We start from the raw sequence: 25839 nt of genomic DNA on the forward strand, positions 1-25839 counted from the left end.
GCAGAATTTGACAGACTGATGCAGATGGTGCAGCAAAAACTTCAAAATGTTAATCAAAGAGAAAAAATCCAACTGTTAACGTTGACTCCTCAATCCTGGCCAAGAAAGCAAGTAGCTGAAACTTTCAATGTCACAGAATACCAAGTTAGACAGTCAAGAAAACTTCTACATGAAAAAGGCTTGTTAGCTCTTCCAGAAGCACGAATTGGGAAGAAGTTATCTCAAGAAACTACACGATTAGTTTATGACTTCTATGAGGATGATGAATTTTCTCGTCTTATGCCAGGGCAGAAGGACAAGATTAGCATCAAGAAAAACGTGTACAAGCAGAAAAGGTTACTTCTGGGCAATCTCCATGAATTGTATGTTCAGTTTTCGAAACACCACAACGTAAAAATTGGATTTTCTAAGTTTGCAGCTTTACGTCCTAAGCACTGTATCTTAGCTGGCAGTCCTGGCACGCATTCTCTTTGTGTGTGTATGATTCACCAGAATGTTCAGCTGCTCATTGTAGCAGCAGAAATTGAAGAAACCTACCAAGATCTGATTAAAAAAAATGGTTTGCAAAGCAAGGAACATAAACTGCATGTTACGTGTATGTGATAAATGCCCCACCAGGAATGCTCTAACAGAATTTTTAGAGTCAAAATTTCCAGAATTGGATTCAGATGATACAATTGAGTACAAGCAATGGGTATCAACAGACAGAGTAGATCTAATAACACATTCATCTACTCTAGGTGATTTCATTCATATTTTAGTTGACAAGATTGAGAAACTAATACCGCACGCATATACATCAAAATCTCAAAGCACCTATCTGAAAAAAAGAAAAGAACTGCTTTCTAATCATGAGGCGCTGATTCCAATGGACTTCAGTCAAAACTTTTCTTTTCTACTACAAGATGAAGCACAAGGCTACCATTGGACGCATGGTGGTTGTAGTTTACATACAGTTGTGTTGTACGTGAAGCAGGATGGAAACAGTCTGAAAAGTAGAAGCTTTTGTGTTCTGTCTGATGACATGAATCATGACGTGCCAATGGTTCATCAGACACAAAAAATCATACTGCAGTATTTGAAAGCAAATCATACCCAAGTTAAAAATGTAGAATATTTTACTGATGGTTGTGCTGCCCAGTATAAAAACTGTAAGACTTTCTTGAACCTGTGTCATCATAAAGATGACTTTTGGGGAATAGGTGCCAAATGGAGCTTTTTTGCCACAAGCCATGGGAAATCTCCTTGTGATGGAGTTGGTGGAACAGTTAAGCGACTGGTGGCAAAAGCAAGCCTGCAAAGACCTCTATGCAATCAAATAACAAGTGTAGCAATGATGTACCAATTCTGTACAAATTGTATTGAAGGCATAGGATTTTTTCTTTATCACCAAACGTGAAATGATAGTAATTCGCAATGAAATGTGTCAGCGATTGCAAAATGCTACAACAGTGCCAGGAACACGAAGTATGCACTATTTTGAACCTACGGGTTATTTAACAATCAGTGCAAAAAGAGTTAGTGTTGATGAAACATTTTGTATTTCTGCATGCTTTGACAGTTATGATGAAGTGACATTTGGAATTCCAACGCTAAACAGTTATGTAGCATGTGTGTATGACTCAAACTGGTACATAGGATTGCTTTCAGGATTCCACATGGAAGAAGGAGATGCGACAATTAAACTCATGCATCCACATGGCCCATCCCCTTCCTACTACTGGCCACAAAGAGAAAACTGTTTCGTTCCTTTCACTCATATTCTGTGTCCAGTTGATATTAACACCACAAATGGAAGGACATATGCCATGAGTGATGAGTCAAATACTTTAGTGTCTTCCAAATGGTCAAAATTTGTTTCTGTAGTGTGAACTGGGAAATTATTGGTACTGAATATTTTTCTCAATGCATGTATAGTACCTTTACACATAGTAAATATAAATTTTGAATGTTATATCTTAACAACATGCTGCATTTTAAGTTTTGCTTAATTAATATTTGTTAATTAAAAAATTAATTTCATCTAATGCAAATGATTTTTTATCACCCTGTATCTGAACCGCCCATCCCAATTTTTTCATCAGGCATTAGTACACATACTGGGCTACCCATATAAAAAAATCGGGGAAATTGAAAGGGGGGGCATTGAATGAAATTTGCTGTTGAAGGTAGTCATTTATTTTTTAAAAAAAGTACATAAAACTATACATAAAATACATAGTTATTGATACATTCATCTGAAACCTCATTTAAATGAAAGCTTACACTATTTTGAATAAAACAAAATAAACTTAAAGGTTCATCCCCAATCCTGACGGAAGATATGATCATTTATAACCTAAGGTGTGTCATTCAAAGTGGAGTCTCATGTGGCATATACGGAGATTTTAAAAAGCGCATAACTTATGAATCCCTTGACCAATCTTTAAAAAATTGTAATTTTTGTAATCAGCAATAAAAGTTCTATAAGTATACCGATTTTCATCAAAATCGGGGATGGTGGGTGACATGGCCTTGATGAATTGACGTGGAATGACCCCTCGATCAACAGATGGCGCTTATTGTTGTAATCGACTAAATGCTAGAAGAGACCCAAACAATGAACAATTTGAAGAATAATTTGTTCGTTTTTAGGAAATAAAAATATATTCACTCGAATATAGAGAAAAACCTAACACAAATCATTGCCAAAAACCGTTGTAATAGTAAGGAATTAATGTAATGCAAAGTAATGCGTTACTTTTTCTCAGTACTTAAGTTAGCAAAGCAACTAAATGATTAATTATAAGCTTCTGTTTCTATCCAATATAGGCCTATCTCCCAAAACGAAACATTTTTACAGCGTTGTTTTAAACTTGTGCATGCAAACGTTACACTGGGAAAACAATCAGTGCACAGGACTGACATATATCATTATTGTCTGACAAAGTAACAGTAACGCTTTGCTTTTAGATTAAAAGAAACAGTAATGTTACTTTTGAATTGAAATAAGAGTAACACGTTTCTTTTGAATGCAAGATATCATAAACGCTGTGTTTTTGGATGCAAAGTAACAGAAACGTGTTACTTTTGAATACAAAGTAACAGCAATAGGGGTAACTGTAACGTGATACTTTTTTCAGTAACTTATCTAACTGTGTATATGATTTGGTTTATTTTACTTCGCTTTACTGTGACTTTTGGCTAATCGCGAAAATAAGGATGAGTGACGATATGATGAAATTAAAGAAGGAACACATGTCCTTGTCGGAATTCGAGAGCCCGGGACCACTATGCTAACAACACCGTTGCGGACGTCGACCCTTTGTAATATAATACGTTCAAAATATTCTGTAATCCAAATGAACCAAAAAATACAATACCACAGATTATTCTCCTTGTACGATAAGGTTATTTTGGCATAATTATGTCTCACAATTATTCTAGCGCTTGAACAGAAATATGATTTCCATATTATTTTTATTCATTTGCATCATATTATATACAACTGTATTCGGTAAGCATTCATCTTCTTCCCGCCCCCTAAAATCAGCGTCTAGAATTTATAGCGACAACAGGTAAAAAGTTGTTTTTTTCACAGCTTAAAATTCAGAATAATTTGTTACTACAGCCACAGCGGTAATATTTCTAAACAATAGTGTATTATTTTCATGGTCCTCAACATTTATACTACCTTTTGATGAAGACTCTGTATATTCGCAAAAATTGTTCAATTTTTCCTCACCGCCTTGTATTAATTAATCTTTTCTTTCGGGTCCCTCATCAGGGAGTGGTAAGTACTAGAAAACCAGAGTTCCTAGATTCGAATCCTAGATAAGGCATAGATGTTTCATTGCTTCATCATAGAGGGGTAGATGAACGACATAAAACAACCAAATTAGCTGAGCTCCCCAAGGACGTAGTGGTAAACCAAGGGGTCCTGGGTTCGATACCTAGGTGACGCAACATAGTGGTTCAGGGTCCCACTTTTTTTTCCGTTATGGAACTGCACGGGAACAACAAATCTTGTTGCTAAGTTTCGGCCTTAAACTGTAGGTCCAGCCCCAATTAGCTGTGGATAAAGTAGACGTATAATAAAAACTCAAAACAAACTTTATTTCCATATTTACCATTCATTTCAATATTAATGTATAATTTTCATTGTGTATTTCAGATAATGGATGTCACAGCATTGTATATCTTCCTGTCTACCTTTTGCGCTTCTCTGTGCATCGCGGCGGAGTATGATTACGACAAAGTCCTCAGGCTGTCCTTGCTGTTCTACGAGTCTCAAAGATCCGGGAAACTCCCGCCAGAAAACCGGATTTCCTGGAGAGGGGACTCCGCCATGGATGATAAGGGACAACATGGAGAAGATCTTACTGGCGGATATTATGACGGTAAGTTCTATTATCACTCCAGATTCCGATAATGTCGATAATGGATGAGCATTTGATGAAGATGAGGTGAATCGCCCCAGTTGGGTATATTCTTTAACATTAGCTGCTTTATGGGCAAACATATTGACGTTAACTTGCCTGGTGTTCAAGGACGTATTTAGGCGGGCAGGGGGTCCGGACCCCCCCCGAAAGGATTACCAAGTACTAAAATTAAATAATAAAAAAATATGCATGTTTAGAATTTGTTGTATAAACGATGGTTATTAATTTCCTCTGAGCTTACTTGAAGGCAAGGATTATATTGGGATCATACAGCTTTGAATGACATTACAAAGATTTATACACGCTACTACTCATAATAATGTGCATAAAATATTAATCAAAAACTTTACTTTTCTCCAACTGCATGTAACATTGTTTTTGTTATAATCAATTCTTCATGTATTAGGCATTAATTTCATTGGCAGAGCACGTGTTTTTATATGAATTATTCCGATCTTAACTACAGGCAAACTACATAATGAATATGTGCTGTTATATCTTTACTTTTATACCGTCTCTTTACCTATTCATGTAATAATAATACAATATTAATTTACATGTTGTAATTAATATTAATTTGATTTAATGCAATTATTTCAATTAAAACATTATAGCTCATTATTGTTGTTATTATTATTATTATTGAGACACGTGGTTCGGACCCCCCCCCACCAGAAACATATTTCTAAATACTTGTCTGCTGGTGTCTACTGTTTAACATACTGTCTATTTTTTCAACTTTCTTTTTCTGTAGTTTCATTCACTTCTTCTGTTCTTCTTCATCTCTCTTTCACTTTCCTCTACTTCTCTTCACCTGCCTGTTCTTTCTCCATCTTCTTTTATTGTTTGAGTTTGGTTTTAAGTTCAATTTTTGCACAGATAGGCTAATCGGGACTGGTACTACAGTTTAAAGTGGGATCCGCACCAATGTGCGATGTGCCTCCACCGAGTATCAAACCCGGGACACCTTGATTACAAGGCGATTACTCTTCTTTCATTGCACTTACCTCGCAGGGGTCCCAGGTTCGAATCCCGTCCTGGGCATAGATGTTTGCGAGTGTCCATTCATCAATTTCATCATATCATCACTCATCCCAATCTTTGCAAATTAGCCAAAAGTTGTTCAAATGTGAAGTGAAGGAGAGTTCACTTTCCCTTGGCACATAAGGTTTCGCACAGTGCGGGGGAAAATGTAGCATAAAGTGGGGGGGGGCAACTGCCCTCGACCCCCTAAGCGCCGGCCACTGGAGTGCAACAAAGTAGAGTTTTCATTTCACAATGTATCCAGCTAAACGAAACAAGATTTATAATAGTCTCACGAGACCGGAAATGCCATTACTAGATAAGGAATACCAACTTCCGGTTTTCTTCTTTCCTCAAGTAGCGGGCTTTCGTGACGAATCCAACAACCAGCTCGATTAGTTACAGTTTTTTCTCGCATCGTGATCGCCCCCCTCCTCCTCCTGAGGCTACGCCAGGCGGACATGTTTCTTGGAATCTGAATCGGAATTCCAAGGAAGAAAGAATCGATTAGACTCCACGGAGTTTCTTCCTTTTTCTTCTCTGTTTCGATGGGTCGATCCGTGAGTAAACTGTGATCGCTTATGGGAAACCTGCACAAATTGAAGGTCACACATTGTTACATGTCACACGTAAATTTCGGTGTCCGTTACAGACTCTTTCTTCCTTCCTTTCGTATCATGACACTCGCGATAACAGCGCCTATGTTTTATGCATGAAAGGGCATAGCGTGTTGCACAAAATTGGATTAAAACATGTAACGTGAAGTTTTTGCGTAGCCCTGCGAAAGAAACACGAGTATCTTCCGGTATGGCTGTAACCTAGAGGTGAAATGAGTTTTCTTCTTAAATTAAGCGTGTTTAATTTCCATTCTCATGCAATTTCATATCGGTTTCTTTTTTATAAAGCAAGATCACATTATCAAAAACACCATGTCTGCTGACAAAGCTTATATGTGCGTAAATTGGCGGTGATTAGGGGGAGCGAGGGGGGGCGTCGCCACTTTTGCCCCAGCACTATGCTAAACCTTCTATACAAAGTGAAATATAATGTCTTTGCCCCCCCCCCCTTAGTTTTGGCACCTTGCCCCCAGGTTTTGGAACCCAATCGCCACCACTGTGTGCGTACATACAATCTATGAGTTCATGTACGATAAGTTCATATGCAATGAATCTAGAATTTTAAGAGTAAAGAATTAAGTTATAATTTCTGCGACTAAAGAATTAGAGAAGAATTCTGAGACCAAATAATTAAACATATTTAATAAATTATTTTAAAAGAATAATATGCAATTCGTGATAAGAACAAAATCGTAGATTTTTATCACGTAAATTTCATTACATTTGCGCACATATTTTCTCCCGCTATAATTTTACTCCTAGTTCATCTTGTGCCGAAAACTGAGCTACATAAAAATTTCTTCTTTCCCTTACCTCAATTTGTTTTCCCATCCCTGTTTTTCTTTCTCTACTTCATTACTACCCTTATTGTTTTCTTCGTATTCTGCTGTTTATCTTTCCTTCTCTTTGTATTGCCCTTCTCCTTCTTGTATTGTCCTATTCTTTTTTCCTTCCTTACTCATAATATTCTTTCTTTTTAATTTCTGATTCTCTTTCTTCTCTTTCTCTCTCACTCTCGTGCTTTCTTTTTCTTTTTGCTTCCTCGTTCTCTTTTCTTCTTCCTTTCTTACCCTCGTTTCATCACTTACTTCTTGTTTTCTTAATCTCCTGGTGGTTATTCTTCTGTATTATTCCCTCTTCCGTCTTGTTTTACGGCTTTACTTATTGTATTTTCCAGGACTCCATTATTCATTCATTTCCTTCCTTTTTACTACATCAACTTCTTTCTTCCTCTTTATTTTCCTGTTGACTTTTTCGATTTTTTCTTTCATTTTTCTATTTTCAATTCTTAGTTCTTTCTCACTTCATTATTCTCTGATTATATGCACATTTATTCCTACCATTTACGTGTGGCTTGGTACACGAGCAAATAAAGTCTACCGCTAAATTATCGTTTGTCATTTCACCACCGAAGCTCCGGGTTAGAGTCCCGGCGTGCGAATGTCCCAACCTCAATTTTACCTGATCGTCCCTCATCCCCCATCGTCGCGAATGACAAAAGTGCTAAATAAGAAAAATACAACAAAAACTTATTTTAATTTCGTTCTTTGTCATGTTTTGTATTCGCGTCATAGAGCTTTTGCGTGATATGTTAATGTTCATTATCTCTTCCACATATTCCACATTATCCGAATAAGAGAGTACCTTGTGCTATGGTGCAGATATTACTATGTACATAGAAGACATAGGATTAAAATGAAGCATGCTGGTATGCTAATCAGAATGCATTTAACTATTTTTTTGAAGCAGAAATTCATGGTTACCTTATGGAATATTAATAAACTTTTGATGCCATAAAAAACGGAAATATTATGTTACCAGGAATATATGGATGACATGTTGAACTTCTACCATACTAATTCTACTGCCTGCACCATTGACTAACATTATTTGTCATCAAAGTTTTAAGAAAAATCTGAAGAACTTACTATTGTCCCAACAACTTCATTAACCTTCATATGTTACCCCCCCACCCCGTACACACATTGAACTTATCTTTACTCCACAGTATATATACTAATCTATTCGATGTATTATTTTATCATTGTATAATCTTTATATTATCTTTATTGTATTATCATGATCATTATGTGTGTTTTTTTTTCTTTTTGTTTTCATTCATTTATTGTATCTTTGACAAGGATTGGTTGTAAGAACGGCCCACGAGACCGAAACACTCCTGCTTAAGTATAGACCATTCTATTCTATTCTATTAATTAGTTTTTGTTTTCACTTTTTAGCTGGAGATTTCGTTAAATTTGGATTCACTATGGCGAGCACAACCACACTTCTTGCTTGGGGGATGATTTCCTACAGGGATGCATACAAGGCTGCCGGTAAGTGAATATCGCTTCTTTGATTTTACAATATTGCATATAAGCATGTTCAAAAATCTCTTTGACTTGCAACACTTTCAATCATTTATTTTGAGATCAAAAAATTTTTGGGCGTTTTTGCCCATAAATTTTCTCTCTTTTGAAATGTTCTATTTTAATGTAAATTTGCGTCCCTTTCCCATATATATCACAAGAGGCCGGTATGTTTCTCAGATATATTTTACTTTCCTGACAATATACAACATGGACGTACCCAGAGGATTTTTTCATGGATCTTCTTCTTTTCAATGGGGTAGGCAAGCAACCTTAAGAAAACACTTCTAGTATGATATTCACAAATTTCAAAATGTCTATTTCTTATTTCCAACGGGAAGCACAATTACAATTTTAATGTGTAAGCAAAAATTGCCATTTAAATGAGCAGTAAAAATCATTGAAGAAACATAAACATTTGCCATTGCATAAATCTTTGTCAAATAATTTTCCACATGGAAGAATGCCTCTCTTGCCCCAGATGGATATGCTCAATACACAGTTCATTGTCACCATACACTTTTTTAAAAATGTGAGCCCTGTCGCCACTTCACTGCCAGAGTGGTGCAAATAGCCTAATTGTTGACTCACTAGAATTTTAATTTCAAACGATCGTAAAGCTTCGAGGTCCGGAGAACTCAAGGACGGACAAAATATTATCTCTTTCTTTCTCCGCTTCCCTGTTCCAGTCTTTCTCATGCCTCCTTCTCTCTCTGCTTTCTTCCTGTTTCTCTGTCTTTATTTTTGTTATTCTTTCCCCCCCTTGACTCTGTATCTTTATTTTTCCTTATGTTTCTTCTTCTCTTTCTCTTTTATCTTTCGTGTCTCTCTCTATCGTGCTTATTTATATTCTCCCTTCTTTTCTTGTCTCTTCTTCTCTTTATTTCTGTCTTCTTCTTATTCTCTCTCTCTCTTTCTCCGTGTATCTATATTTTACTGTTTCATCTTTTATTTATCTTTGTTTCACCCTCTTTCCTACCTTTCTTTCTGTGTTTATTTCTCTGTTTTCTTCTTCTATTTATCTTTCTCTTTTTTCTTCTTCCGTGTCTTCCTTTTTCTCACTTATTTATCTGTTTCTTCCTCTGCTTCTCTCTTTATTTCTATTTTTATTTCTCTGTATTTCTTCCTGTTTCTCTTTTTTATTTCGGTCTCTCTCTCTCTCTCTCTCTCTCTCTCTCTCTCTCCCTGTGTGTGTGTGGTGTGTGGTGTGTGATGTGTGATGTGGTATGCTACAAATAGTTCAGAAAATTTCCTGCGTCTACGATTAGTGTGGGCCCAGACTATTTCACGGTGAGCTAGAACCAGTGATGTGCCGTAGACTATAAGTTTACGTTTACATGCGTTGTCTACACGTAATATACGCGTAGATTACATTGGGTTGTAGTTTACATAGACTACGTAGACAATCTAAAGTGCATTAAAATTAATTTGAAAGGGTTTCATGATAGGAAAGTGACATTTTCAACTACATTGGTTCCTAACAAACTGAAAAGAATCCTATTGACAACAAAATTTCTCTTCTCTTCTCTCATCAACTATGGAAGAAGATAAATAGTATGCAAAAAACAACAACAGATGGCAGTCGTGAGGCAAGAGTAGTCTTTTCCCCATAAAACACTAGAATATTTCTTAGGTTAGGTGTTTTCCTAAGTGAGAAATTTTTCGAATTTGGAAGAAAGAGAATGAAAAGTTCTCCTCACACATCAGCAACTGATAGGCAGTATAATATTATTTTTATTCCACGGCACCCTTTGCTAAGTTATCACCTTCCGCCATGTTGTTTACATTGATTATTGATTACGTCGTCTGCGTGTATAAAATAGTCTACGTGTAGAATGTAGACTATCGTTGTTTACGCGTAGACGCACATCACTGGCTAGAACCCACTCTCGCAAACCCGCTAGCGACGCCCCTGGTCTTTGGATGTAAAATAAACATAATTCTGTGTTTCCCAATTATATTATTATGTTATCTAATGCTCTCTAAACTTCCAGGTCAGCTCAAATACGCGCTGGATGCTGTAAAGTGGGCCACAGACTACTTCATGAGGTGCCACGTCAGTCCGAACGAGCTATATGGCCAAGTGGGGGACTTCAACCTCGACCATCTCTTCTGGGGCCGTCCGGAGGAGTTGAATATGTCGAGGCCAGCCTACAAGATAGATATGGACCATCCCGGTAAGTTCCATGTCTTTCAATCACGAACGCATGTTTTCTTTAAACGAAAATGTTGCCAGTCAGTTGGTTCAATACAATTTAGAAATGTTCGTGACTGTACTTATAATACATTTAGTTGATAAATTTGATTAATTTAATTTACTTTACTTTGCTTTTCTGCCACTTTTGGCTAATCGCTAAGATGAGGATGAGTTATGATTGATGAAATTGATGAAGGGACACTCACAAACACCCATGCTTGGGCCTGGATTCGAACCCGGCACCCCTGGCGTCGTAGCACGCAGGGTTTACCATTCCGCCACGGAGGCCGGCGTACTTCAATTTTAAATTACACACATAGACGTTTATGAATGCATATTTGTGTGTGTGTGTGTGTGTGTGCATATGTACGGAACACAGGAATTATGAATTATTGTGAATTCACATTTCCTAGCAGCATAAAAATTAGCTAGAAATGGCTTTAAGAATAAATTGTTCAAGAGTTTTTGAATCTTTTGTGTTTTCTGAAGCCCACTTTCTGCTCGGTTAGGCTAATCGGGACTGGTTCTACAGTTTAAAGTGAGATTCAATTTCCTGTGCAGTGCGCCTCAAACAGGAGTCTTTCAGACAAAAGGCTCCGGATGGTGCAGTGGTAACCCTGTAGCGTTGTAATCAATGGGTCACTGGTTCGGTTCTCGTTGCACAAGGGACAGGATTCGACATTAAACTATAGGGTAACTATAATACAAAGTCGATACGAAGTCATGTTTTCCATTTGCATTTTCCTTATTTAGGCCGCTTTTCTGCCACTTTTGGCTAGTCGCGTCGATGAGGATTACATGAAATTGATGAAGGAACACAAATTACACACATACTCCGGCCGGGACTCAAACGTTGTAGATGCCTTGACAAAACCAGAAGTCTACCACTAGCTCGCGGAAGCGGTGTGAAATGTAAAGTAAATTACACAACATACGTATGTTGTAGATAAATTCCATGTTTCTCTCTGAATGAAATGTTACTATTTTATTTTTCATGAGTCCTTAGAAAACTGAGATATGCAAGCCATGTGTGCTACAGTAACTACCTGTCTAATATGCTAAAGCTTTGTATTTTCAATCCAACGAATGCATACAAATCACGGGTCTTTTGGAAAATTAGTTCTCTTCCTATGTGTTAGTGTCTGTATTTGTTTTGCCAACGAACACATTGGTTTGTTTTCAGTGACTTTCTTACAGCCGACAGAGAATAGTATGTAAGGTTGGGTTGCCTTTGGAAGTTTTGTGCAACGTCCGCCAGTTCGACACCAGTCGTCACAAAGTTAGTCAGCTACTTGTGTCGGGAACATGACACTCTAACATTCTTGGGCCTCCCCGATGGCGCAATGTGGTAGCGTCGTCGCCTTGTAATCATGGGGTCCCGGGTTCAATACCCGGTGGAGGTACATAGTGGTTCGGATCCCACCTTAAACTGTAGTTCAAGTCCCGATTAGTCTTACTGTGCATAAACACTTGCTGGGTTTAAAACACTAATATCTTAAATTAGACACTGTTGTAGGTTCACCCATGCAGTATCCATTTATGTACATATGTAAGTTTACAAACCTTAGATAATCTGTTGTTTCAGGATCAGAAAAAGATGATAGTAATTCTCATAACATTTCCAATATACTAACCTGTAAAGCACAAGAGCATTCAGAACTAACGTTGTGCAATTCACCAACATATCGCGAAAGTTAAATTACATAATTAGTTCCTTTCTTTCAACTTATCGGCAAGAAGGAACTCGAAAACTGAAAACTTGGATTCTCACCAAGTTCTTGTAGATTCCTCACCTTCGCCTGTCTTCCAACTGTCGTGTGTGTGACGCTTATTATGTAAATAGTCTGTATGGTTTATAAGATCTTTGAAATTGTCGATATGTGGGTAAAAACAGATGGTGGTTCGTCTGGTATAAATGGAGTTCGTTATAGATTGTTGTAGGGCAATTTGATGTCAATTAAATAATGTTAGATTATCTTTTATAATCTATTCGACACCTTGAATTCGTTCTGCGTGCATTCCAATACATGAAACCAACCCAGTCCGTCGTCAGGTGAAAACATTCAGGCGGGTTCATTCACTTCCTCTGCCGAGAAGGAAAAGTGACGTCAACACTAACAGATGATGACGCATTTCAAAACGTATGTACGAATTCCAGCAACAACTTCACCAATCTAAATATAGTTGTCTCTGATATTCTGAACATTATTTGAAGTAACAAAACATTTAAAAATCTTAATATTTTACAAATATAAAACCTTAAACACTCAAGTTCGTTACAACTGGTTATGTTTTTTTATGAACATCTTGTGGTTCCAGGTTCAGATCTTGCTGGCGAAACATCAGCAGCATTGGCTGCTGCTTCCATTGTCTTCAGATCGGTTGACCCAGAATACTCAGCGAGACTGTTGCGTCACTCCAGACAGCTGTACCGATTCGCCAGCCAGTACAAGGGACTCTACCACGAGGCTATCAAGGGGGCCGCCCAATACTACGAGTAAGATATGGATGTTAGTGATTATGATTTCCGTATTGTTATATTTATGTATGCAGCGTGTGTGTACAGTGTTATTTAATCATAATTGTGTTGAGGCCTTGTGTACAATATTTACATATTTCTTCTAGCCTCAAAAGTATCGTACCGCTACAAACCTAGGTTAATCAAAGATGGAAAAGCAAATTCCTAATACTTTTTTTCAGATTAAGAAATAACATATTCATAGATACGAGGGTCGTCCAGAAAGAAAGGAACGTTTTGGTGTAAACACAAGCGACAAATAATGCTGTCGCTGCGTGGTTGAATACATTGGCAGCAACCGAGTACAATGATGGTATCAACATACTGGTATCACGCTATGATAAGTGGCTGAATGGGTATAACGAAAATGTGCAAAAGTAGAGTACGATGTGTATTATAGTTTCTCTACCATAAATTTTTCACACATCATTTGTTGTTTGTGTTTTACACAAAACGGTCCTTTTCTTTCTGGATGATCCTCGTAGTAACTGTGCAAACAGTTTAAAGGTTGTCTACAAGTAAGCAGATCTTCATGTTTTCATTTGATTATACACTAATCTATCCTCAAACTGCATTTTAAATGTAGTGTTACACTGTTATAAGCTAATGTAAAGTTTACAATATTGTAATATTAAATTTTAACAGTCTGCTTGTTAATATACAAAAAACTGGACTCTACTATTAGTAGCGTAACTAACACGCTCTGCCCCCCCCCCCCCCCCGCCGCCGCAACTCTCAGTTGTGCGCTCCTACCTGTTTAAAAACAAAAGCTTTCTCTTCTAAAATATTAATACACGCCTTCCTTTTGTATTAGGTATATACAAATACGAAAATACATACATATGACATATGTAAAAACTGGCACGAAAGGTTAAGACAAAAGACAAACTGTAAGAAGTTATATATTATGTATGAAAGTAGCTACATGCGTTTCAAGAAGTGGGTCATACCTCTGTCACAAGTCTATGAAGTTCGCAGAACCACTTGTACTTTTGTCATATCTTTTCGATGTCCGCCTGAGAGCCAAATTTTAGGTGGATAATATTATTATTACATCTGAAATTGTTTTAATGATTTCGCGCCACTTATCCAGACCTTGTTGCAACATTGTTACATTTTTATGATTCTTACACGCACTATATGTCATGCATGCATGCATATGTGAATTTGGCGTTCTTGATTATTTTTTTACTTAAATCTTTCCAATCATTAGATTTGCTTTTACACCATGCAAACCTATCGGCAAACAACAGCACGGTTCACAATAAACAGCGACTTGAACTATTCAGCTAATGAAGGTTTTCTTCTAATCTGGTGACTCATTCACTTTCTACTTTTCTAGTGATTGTCATTTTGCGTTTGCAGTTGTAGGGGCGCAAATATCCAATGTGTTGGGTTGAAAATATATTTTAACGCCGAGACGAAAACTTCCTTCATTTATCAGTCTTACTGCGCCCCCGAAGCCGTTGCGGGGGTTGCAGGGGTGTTATTTACGCCACTGTCTACTATATTTTAGTAGCCGCAAGGTGCATTTATGTTGTCAACTCTCTTCTGTGGTTACAATAAGTATACATAGCTTCGATAACTGCTTAGAATAATAGACATAGATATAAACTCATTCATGTTAGATATATTGGACTAGCATTGTATCGTCGCCCTCAGGCAAAAGAGGCAGAAATGCGACGATAAATAAACTGAATCACTGAAGTACAGCATTGAGACGTGAGATACGGCTTACGATCTGAATACTGTATCTTAACTTGCAGTTATGTGCACCATTACTATGTCTTTTAAAGCTGAAACATTGAAGCTACATTAATTAGATCAACTGTGCAATAGCCATCCCATTAATGAATTTAAAAACGGTCACATTCATTTGTACGGTATAATGAACATTAGAGCTGCCAAGTTGTCATCATCATGAAAATAAAATGGCCATTCCTATGAAATTACAGAGCAAAGAAAATATATAGGAAAAAAATGAAAGTTTACGGTGAATTTATTCTGTAGTACAACTTTATAAGAGGAAGCTGAATGATACTTATTTGGTTTGATTTTCAAATTATATTTAAGAACCAGATGTTGTTGATTCTTAAACGTATCTACGCTGTTTGATATATCAAGCTGAGAATACTCACATTCGAGAACACAGTCGTTATTCAAGGCTATGACACAAATTTCTATTTTCTTCGTGCATATTTGAACAGAGCTCCAATACATATTTACACATTGTACTGCTTGCTTCATACTGTATATAGACCTATATGCATACATACTGCATGTATTAGGTAAGTATATGCTACATATACTTAAAACATGTAGTATGTATACGAAATAAAATTACCGTAGGTACTTGAAATTATAAAATCTTGATAGAATATTGAAAATTAATGCATTCTTAGAAGTACAATGAGCATACTTTACTTTTAAGAATAGCAGGGACTAAAATTAAGCTAGGTGTAAAACGACAACATAATTACAACTGGAAAATAAATAATAAAATAATACGTTGTTGTCGAAATGAAATCTAGACCGGCAAGTAAACTATAAAAAAAGATTTTTTCATTGATATTGACGATACTAGCTCCAAATTAGAAATAGCAGTATCTAATTAGTGTACTTTTAGGCTTTATTCTGTGTGTTGTTTTACATCAGCATTTATGTAGTCATGACATTTTTTGTAAGTAATTCCCGGGCATATTTGCAATTACAAATGTTTCCTTTGTATCTAGCCAAAAAAGTGACAAATATCGGCGAATTGCGATGTTAGGAATAGAAATAGAAATTTGTGTCATAGCCTTGAATAACGACTGTGTTCTCGAATGTGAGTATTCTCAGCTTGATATCTCAAACAGCGTAGATACGTTTAATATTTTACACATTTTGAGGTCTCCTTTAGTGAACATAATTTTTCTATAAAATGTAGCATTTTCGCCATTTATCTAGTTTTCGATTTGTTTTACATCGCTTTTCTGGCACATATCGTTAATCGCGAAGATGTGGATGAATGGTTTTTGAGATGAGTTGGAGTAAAAGATAGCACATGACACAAGTTCCACAGAGGATTATGTTGGATGTAAGCATGGGCGTATATATAGCTCACGTAAAGGGGAGGGTCAACTTTTGGTTCAATTAGGGTTCCTATATATCATAAGTGAAAATCCGGGACACTACTGACCGGTAGCTTGTTAGGGAGCGGGGCGGGGTGGGGGGGGGGTGGGGGGTGGGCTGTACCCGATAAAGTTGTATGCATGTACAACATAATTGTCATTTATCCCATATTGTGTGGGAACTTTATTTGGAAACTGCGGACTGAACAGATAGGCACCCAAGCACTGACTCTTTATAGTAATCAGGTTACTATACAATGGAAGAGGATCGTAACTGAAATTCAGCACCTCTAGCAGACGGTGGCGCCATCGTGAAGTCAAATATGTTTGCAGTACCGTCTGTATCACGTTAACTCTTGTGTTATGGAGAGGGCATGGTTTAATGTAGAGTTAGATTGTTTTGTAAAATGAGCATTTTAAAATTACGTCCACTCATTTAAATATAAAAAAATGTTGAGGAAAGTAGGAGTCTTAATCATTTCTTCTTTCCCACCCGATTCCAGGACATTTGTGCATCCCGAAAAAACTATTCAGAAACACCGGGACAAATGATACCATTCTGGATTTGTCCCTGAAAATCCGGGACGTATAGTGTTCCCTAGGTATGATCTGGCTATCAAAATCCATTCTGCCACCACATGAAAGGTCACATATTAATTAAATTAAGTCTATCTACGAACTTCTAACTTTTCTACATCAAATAAGCAGAAAATGCTTTTGAAGAAGCTAATCCCAGCTTCACTTTAAAAAGGAATTACAATGTTAGAATTAGTATTTTCCTCCTTGCTACAAAATTGAAAATAAGATCATCGGTGTTTTTTTTAATATTCGTCTGTATGTACACTTAACAGTGCAGAGTCCATTGGTCGAGGAACTCCCGTTGAATTGCGAGAACATTCTCTCGAGTGTTAAAGATAAAACTGACAGTGTAGCCAAGATCACCAACAATTTTCTACTGTACAATGCAGACCCTGGACATGTCTTTTCAATTACTGTTCGCCACATTTTTCATTCAGATTTGAAAATGTAAAAATATCAACCAGGCCATTCAACATTTTGACACATTGTTCCAATGAATGAGGAATAGGCATTTCATATTGGAATAAGTTGTTGCAATTTTTCAATGTGTTGACTGTGTTCAGAGAAACATGGGTTCATTTCTACTACAAAATGGTCCAAAAATGGACAACAGTAAAGTTTCTGCTATTAGTGTATACGATTTCACAAGTCACTGAGTATTGATACTTTTCTGTCCATCTTGTGTCAAACAACTTGAGATCGTTACAGTACTTCCCTAGCTATCTTGCACTGCTTTTTTTTACAACAAATTTACTTTGAGAAGATTGATTGATTGCTTTGCATTATTTTATTTCGCTTTTTGTGCCACTTTTGGCTAATTTCCGAAGATCGAGATGAGTGATGACATGATGAAATTGATGAATGGACACCCACAAACGCCCATGCCCATTCCGGGTTTCGAACCCGGGACCCACGATGTGCTAACCACAGGGGCTCCTCCTTTGAGAAGACTCGAGGGGAAAAATTATAACTGATTTGACCGTGTCAATATCGCAGAAATTCCACAGAAATGGGCAATAGCCAGGGTTAAAATATGTGCTGAACAATGTGCAAAAATTGCTTTTGGACACTTCTCTGAAATTATATATATCTCTCTTACCCCCATATTTCTACCACCCATTCTATCAGCACCATCATATTCTTCACCAACTATTTTTTTTTTCTAAATCCACACCCACTCAACCCAGAGAGAGTAGAAGAACTAATAGCTGAAGCTAACCCAGATGCAGTTACAATCTCCAATAGGAACAAGTTTCACATTCCGATCTAGAGTTTGGAAAATGGTTTATCGGGATTATCAAACTGTTGGGAAATTTCAAATTATCAAAAAATTAGAACCTGAGGAATACTTAAACCTTGAATGGTAACATTATAACATTCGGGAACTTCTAATGAAATTATAATATTCGCGCTGTAAGTTTAAACCATACCGGGAACTTCTAATGAAATTATAATATTCGCGCTATAAGTTCAAACCATACCGAGAACTTCTAATGAAATTATAACATTCGGGAACTTCTAATGAAATTATAATATTCGCGCTATAAGTTCATACAGGGAACTCCTAATGAAATTATAACATTCATGAACTTCTAATGAAATTATAATATTTGCGCTATAAGTTCAAACCATACCGGGAACTGCTAATGAAAATATAACATTCGCGCTATAAGTTCACAAACAGCTGCTTCGGGTACAAATTACATGTGGCATTATAGAATTTGTGAAATGTCAGGAGATTTCTGAGTATTTGCCAGAGAAATTCCGAAACTATCAAGAAATTGCAGGCATTTGCTTTGCAGTCCCATCTCGTGCGTGGAATTAATTTCTTTCCCATCCGTATCTCGTTCTATACGCATGCAATTAATGAGAACAAAATAAGTCTGAAGAATTTCTTTACTAACAAGTCTCTGCGCATAGCGGATAGAACAGGTAATCTGGTAATTTTACTGAACCAAAGTAGGGGATTGGACCCGTTGAACCCTCTCCCTTAAATACGCCCATGGGTGTAAGTCCAAACGCCAGAGACTTGTAACAAAAAATCACTGATTTAAATCACTTTAGATAAATAATTTATATAATAATGTGCATAAGGATTTTGTAGATATCAGAATCACTTTTCGTGAAAGTACATTAATCTCGTAATCATTTAAGAGTGTTTATTAGGCTCTAAGAAAGGAAATAATGGAAACAAAAAATATGTACTGATGGGGCGAAGCTCATACGAAATGAAATGTAATATGCAAACTGTAAACGCACTAACATTTCTCTTGATTTAAAATTCAATGTTTTTTATAAGCAAATATACAAACATTTTGTGTATAAAAATATACAAAATACTAATCATGTGAAATTGTAAATAGTGTCATTAGCATTAAACTGTAAATAAACAATGCAGCTGATATTTTTCAAACTATCATAAAAAGATTGCCAAAATTCAACTACAAAGACTAAAAAAATATTTTAAGTTACAATTATAAAGTTACATCCAGAATGTTTTATTTTCACTGGAATTAAGGTTACTGAAATTATTATAGTTTCATTAACACACTCAACAAACATTTCCATAGTAGGTTCATATACAGTATCAGAAACAGAAAACTATAATTGACATATAATTTTTAATTTGCTTTAATCAAATTGTTCAAATATTTTACAGGGCCGTTTACTAGAAAAAAGCCTTTGTATAAAAAACATATATCTTGATGTTTGGTGCCCAACACCCAAACAAGCAATTTTAAGCGTGTTTTTGTTTTTAAAAAATCGATTTAAATATATATCCACGCTGCTTTGTACCCATCTGAAACTCATAAATCATTATAACTCGTTCATATACTTGGTGCTTTAACAAACGCCTCACGCTTGTCTTCTGTTATGTTGTTTTTAATCACAAGTAAAAACTATGTAGTTACGCACATTGCTCCTATCGAATATTTACGTTGCGAAACGAAAATTGATTATTTTGTGTTTCTGTCCAATAGGTCAACAGATTATGGCGATGAGCTAACCTGGGCGGCCGCTTGGCTCTACAAGGCCACGAACGAGTCTCACTATTTGGACGAAGCGGAACACAACTATATGAAGTTTAGGCTGAAGGAGAGACCCAACGAGTTCTTTTACAACAAGAAGGTGGCTGGAGTCCAAGTAGGTTCAGTTTAGTAATAGACGTCATGTACACTGCCTAATATTTGTTTTAGTTTCTCTGTTTGTTCATTGTTTCAAGTTGTTCACTGCAAGCAACCTCTAGGCTCTCCAAACTTGTGCCTTACGCTTCATGTGAGCGCAAGATCCACTTGATTTAATATAATCTATCATCTTATGTCTTCTTCGTCCCCTGATCCTCTTCCTGTTAACCATTCTCTTAGCAGTTCCTTCTTAACCAGTGCACCAGGCATTTTTTTTTTTACTTTTCTTAACCATTTACAGTATTGCTCTTCTTTCGGCTAGGCTGCACAATCGAGCCTTGTGTTTTACCTTTTCGGCGTAAAAGAAAAATATGTTCACTCTTAGTACTTAATTCCTGCATTGATTTGGCACTGTGCATTTTTCATTTAGAAGTTCCTGTTCTGTGAAATAATATAAACTTTCTTACATTACTTACCATGGGAGCTTTCCTTTATCGAAATCCATGATCCAAACACACAGTATCGCCAGGTCGAACTTAGGTTTTTAACATGGATTGTTTGCCAATTTCCACTAGGATTCAACTTTCTATATTTCGTTTCTTCATCCGTATTTATGATTTTCGTTTTATTTTTGGATATTGAATTTTCTATCTTTTAGTAGCTGTAAATTATTTTCGTTATTTTAAATTGTTTTACTTCAATTTGTTTGGCAAATATGTGGTTTTATTGTTCAAAGTTGTTCTAGCGTTGTGCGATAAGGGAGACCCTGACTTCACTTGTCTCCCTTATCGCACAAAATAAGAACACCCTTGAAATGTGACGTCACTCGAGGAATGCCTACGTTGTTAGGTTAGGTCTGTTAGGTTTGTTTCTCTTAGCATAAATACACTCTAAATGTATTATTTGTAAGATAACTAAACCCAACAAGCCTAAAATAACAAATTAGGCATCTAGCCTTACATCTGCACGCAAATTAGGCTCATTATGTTTCATTTATAATGGATGTTCTTCAAACTTAATATTACTTTTTTTCCACTTCCAATTATTTCCTCACCATAAATCCTACATTTCTGGAATCCTTGATTCATACCCTTTCCAACCATGTATGATACATATTTCTATTCGACATTCTTACTCTTCTTTCACCAACTCAGAGTTTTATTTCTTTCTTATATGTATATGCACATACACATGTGTTGCCACAGAAAGGCAATTATCAGAAACTAACTGGAATGTATTGACGTCATGTTTACGTGTAGGGAGATGCAAGAAAGAACAGATTGGTCGATTTTGTTTATTTCAGTTCGCTTCTCTGCAACATTTGGCTAATCGCGAAGATGGGGATGAGAGATGATGAAATTGATGAAGGGACACTCGCAAAGAACACGCGCTGTGCTAACACCGTCACGGAGGCCGGCAAGAAGAACGAATAGAGAATCAGAAAGAGACAGAGAAAGGAAGAGAGATAAGTAAATCTTGCAGAGGCACACAAAAACAGAGTAAAAGGAATAAGGAAAGTAGAAACATAAATAGAAAATTGAGGGAGAGAGTGAATGAGAGAAGTACCTAAATGAAAAATAAAAGAGTAGAAAAAACAGAAGAAGGAAAAGAAACAAAGGAAGAAAACGCGAAGAAAGATATTAAGACTCAGAAAGGAAGATGAAAAGTTCGAAGCAATACACAAGAAAAGGAAATAGAAGCGAGGTGCACTTGTGTGTGTGAGTGTGTGCGGCTGAAAATTTCACTGCTGACCAAGGAGGAAATGATAACGCACCATAAAGCTTTCCTGCTATTCCACATTTAACCCTTCTTTTGTCAGATCTGCGAAAACCTGCTCTGTTGCACCTAGCCTCTCTGAATCCTTGTTAAATGTCTGTCCTTTCTCTGTCTGTTAATTTTAAGAAATAGGTAATAGTGAAACGGTAAAAGATCTATTGAGTACGGTGGATGGATGGTATATGCACTGATCGTCTTGTGTGAGGGTCATTGCCCTGCAGAAACAGATTATCTTTCCACATTCATTAAAATAAATGAAACAATAGTGTTATCTTCCTACAAATTTGTATGTAACAATCTGAAATATCACTCATTCCAGTGATAATGGCAAAGGTGCACAGCATTGTGGGAAGGGGATCGGGCCGAAAACTTTTTAGCTGCCCTTTGTGGGTATAGGGTCACTGGCAGCTGCAATATTGTTGCTTTTCATGCACGTGACGAGAGGACATTTCAACAGTGTTCATTTCGGATGTATTATATGTATTATAAGTGGTTGTATTATGCATTTGGAGCTTGGAAGCGAGTCACAACTCCAGAAGCTTCCAATCACCAAGTGAGCCGCTGACGTCATATCAACCGAGCACCAATCGCTAACCGTCTTCGTCACGCTCTACGCTGTTGGTAGACTTGCTAACTGGTCAGCTAGGGATGTTCCAAAAGTAATCTGACTTGACCTTGTTTTGCAAGGAAAAACATATGAATAATGAATCGAAACAAATAGTAATTTTTAAAAATTGATTATTCATTCAGTTGTTTTATGTTTCTGCAGGTTCTCCTTGCTCAGCTGACGGGACAAAGCGAGTACGTGGAAGCCGCTAAGGCATTCTGCGATTTCTCTGTGGACTATCAGAAGAAAACGCCAAAGGGCCTCATATATATTGACAAGTATGGGACCCTGTGCCATGCAGCTAATGTGGCATTCGTTTGCTTGGAGGTAAGTCGATTAGATTATTAGCTGGGCTCTGATTGGTGGTTGCTTACACGAATGTATTTATCTGGAAATAATGTGAGGGGGGTTCAACTTTCAATCGTCTAAAAATAGTAAAATGTAAATATCAGTAATATTAATAATAACTATTGATTATGGATTATTCACAAATGGTAAACTGGTTAGTAATTACATTATTATTGTCTTCAAACAGTTTCGAATTAACATTTCTAACTAAATAGATCTCTATACATATCTACGTCCACTAATTACTGTATTGTATTGTATTGTATTAACAATCACAATGTTTTTCATTATTCATATTTAAATTTTCATTATCTAGTTTTCATGAAAATAGTTTAGTATCTCTGCAGATTTTTTCGAAAACTTATACGAGTTATTTCCATTTTACAGTTTATTTGTACACAATGAATTTTGATGAAGACATGAATAAAATAAAAATATATTACAGCCTACATGAAGAATAACTCTGGGGGGAGGGGTCATCTGTTATCAGCAGCCGCCATCTAAAGGCGAGAAAGTGGGGGAAAGTAGAAGCCCTGCAGATGGATTTCTCAGTATGTTACAACTTATTATACAAGATGTTTCCTGCTAAGGAAGTATACAATATTTAAATTAAATATTTGTAGAATTTCGGGGGAAGGCTTCAATCCCCAGAGCCCATCCTGGCTACGTGCTTCTCTGTGGACCATCTCTAAATGAAATGTTATATTTTCGAATTATTCCATTAATGAAAATTAATTAATTAATGAAAAGTGTGTATTAAACCAATCAGAGGGTTTTGGACGCATTAAATCCTCTCCTTGTGTAAGGCCGTGCTGCTAAGCACTGTATACAATATTAACCAACTAAAAGTTAAGCAAGCTGTTAACATACGTATATAGTTTCATTATCTAAGAAAGTAAGAAGTTAAAAATTTACAACCATCTACGAATAGCATTCTTTAAGTGCTGTACCCGAATCTCTTCACACGAACTAAATAGCCATTTGGGGTCTCAATACGGGCTCTAATCATTAGCAACCAATATGTTCTTGAGCGGATTGTCACTTTGATCTCGATGCATTACCGATGCACTAAACAAATTTTAAGGCATTTTTCTAACACCTCGAAAAGGAGCAAATTGGTACAAGAATTCAGTCATAACTTTTTACTGGTTAAAGATACATATAAAAAGCCGTCACCATTTCATTTCTCGTGAAATTCTAGCCTGATTTCAAATATCATATCACCCACTTCCCATTTGAAATTCTGAAGTTGAATGCAAGATGGCGGACATCAAGATGGCCGCTGACCATGCGGGTGGCGTCAATGTGGTTCCCCCTTGGCCTGGCAACGATTGGTCATCACCATTTCCACGTTGCGCGCTGCAGTGGCCTTGTACCGAGGGTGTTAAGTGACTTGTTGAGCCACCCTGTAGATTGATGCCTGTGAATTACTTCTATAGTATCGGAATAAATAATGTTGAAGTTACCGTTTTATAACATTTTATATAGAGGAAGAGTAAGGGATCCCTGGATTCGAGAAGAGAAACCTTTTATGCACACACAGAACCCATAACGTGCCAACTGACACTTATATGTTGACTCCTATAACACACTAACGTGCATAAACTGGAAATGCAATTTTTAGGGTGTCAAAATACACGCAGAAATGCATAAAAAGGCACTTTCATCAGCTGGTGTTCCGTGTAATGCATTAAAAATTAATCAACTTTGAAGATCAGATAAAGATAACAAAATTACACATTTCGCTGTGTCTAATGATGTATTAAGGGCCTCCCCGATGGAGCAGTGGTAGCGTCTTCGCCTTTTAATCAAGGGATCTAGGGTTCGATACCCAGTGGAGGCACATAGTGGTTCGGATCCCACTATTAGCCTTACTGTGCATAAAGTGGACTTAAAACACCAACTCAATCAATCAATCACCATATATGTGTCAATTGACACGTTTGTGGTTGTGTGTGACTTGTATTAACGCGTAGGCACAGTGTATTATTAACGTAATCTATTTGTTTGCAGGCAGCAGATATGGGAATTTCGTCGACCAAATACAGGAATTTTGCGAAGCAACAGATTCACTACATGCTTGGAGATTCTGGTAGGAGTTTCGTCGTTGGATTTGGAGAGAATTCCCCATCACAGCCCCACCACGCAGCTAGGTAAGAGAATGGTGTTTTGTTTAAAATTTACTGTGTAGCCCATCTGGGCACCTGCAAAAAAAAATATCTGAGAGGGTCCAAATGCACATTCAAATGTCATGTCTTGACGTCAGGGCTGTTCAAAGGGAGTGTAGCACGAACTCTCGCTGTATTTAGGTCAGCACCTCCTTTCAGCACCCCAGTTTTGATGTCAACAATAATAAAAACAACAATGACAAACTAATTTATGGAAGCAAGTTTATTGTAGTTTGAGTCCACATTATGCATAGACAGACTAGTCGAGATTGGAACTACGGTTTAATGCTGAATCTGAACTCTATGTGCCTCCACCGGGTATCGAACGAGGGACCCATGATTACGACGCCACCATCACGCCATCGGGCGGCCATAAGTTTATTGTATTGCATATTACAACTCGGTAATCTGTTCCTCAATTTCTGTAACCATAGACATGTCCAAAATGTAATCCAGTCTCCGTTAGCCTCTGTGTAGAAACAACACTCGATTGTACAGTAACACCTGGTTAATCCGGACTGATAGGGGGGATAAGTTGACCTGTTTAACGAAAGTCCAGATTAACTTAAATAACCTAAGAGAGCAGTAGAAAGTGATGTAAAACTCCGTTTAACAGAACACATTTCTTATGGTGTATTTAAAGGGCATAGGTCTAAATATACTATACCTACAGTATGTAAAGCAATACTGTGGAGCAATATAACGAATGCGATTCTTGACTTCTAGCCGTATTTAAAACCTTGCATTCACCTTTTTTACCTTTTGCCTGTCCGGATTAAGCGAAGTCTGGCTAATCGGTGTCCGGATTAACGAGTTTTTACTGTATTTTGTTTTTATTTTATTACTACCTTTTACTTATACATTTATAAAAGTAGTAACATTACCTATTTAATATCTGGTCCGTATAGTTATGCTCTGTCCCGAACGAAAGCAAGTCTCTGCGCAAGTAGTGACGCGAGACGGCTCCACCAATGAACATGT

At 36.9% G+C, this 25839-nt stretch overlaps 1 protein-coding gene across 2 annotated transcripts in view; it reads left to right on the forward strand.

Moving 5' to 3' along the window:
* LOC146002497 (endoglucanase E-4-like) overlaps positions 1-25839 on the forward strand; it is a 108477-nt gene that overhangs the window by 75698 nt on the left and 6940 nt on the right. For both annotated transcript variants that reach the window (XM_083140379.1, XM_083140378.1), the window contains exons 2-8: positions 4154-4379; positions 8302-8397; positions 10425-10607; positions 12947-13124; positions 19816-19978; positions 22505-22669; positions 24704-24843. In XM_083140379.1, the coding sequence (XP_082996505.1) occupies positions 4157-4379; positions 8302-8397; positions 10425-10607; positions 12947-13124; positions 19816-19978; positions 22505-22669; positions 24704-24843 (1148 nt within the window). In that variant the 5' untranslated portion in view covers positions 4154-4156. The remainder of the gene's footprint in view (positions 1-4153; positions 4380-8301; positions 8398-10424; positions 10608-12946; positions 13125-19815; positions 19979-22504; positions 22670-24703; positions 24844-25839) is intronic.

This window comes from Lepisma saccharinum, chromosome 18, assembly GCF_977018435.1.
Source record: "Lepisma saccharinum chromosome 18, izLepSacc3.1, whole genome shotgun sequence".
NCBI lineage: Eukaryota > Metazoa > Arthropoda > Insecta > Zygentoma > Lepismatidae > Lepisma > Lepisma saccharinum.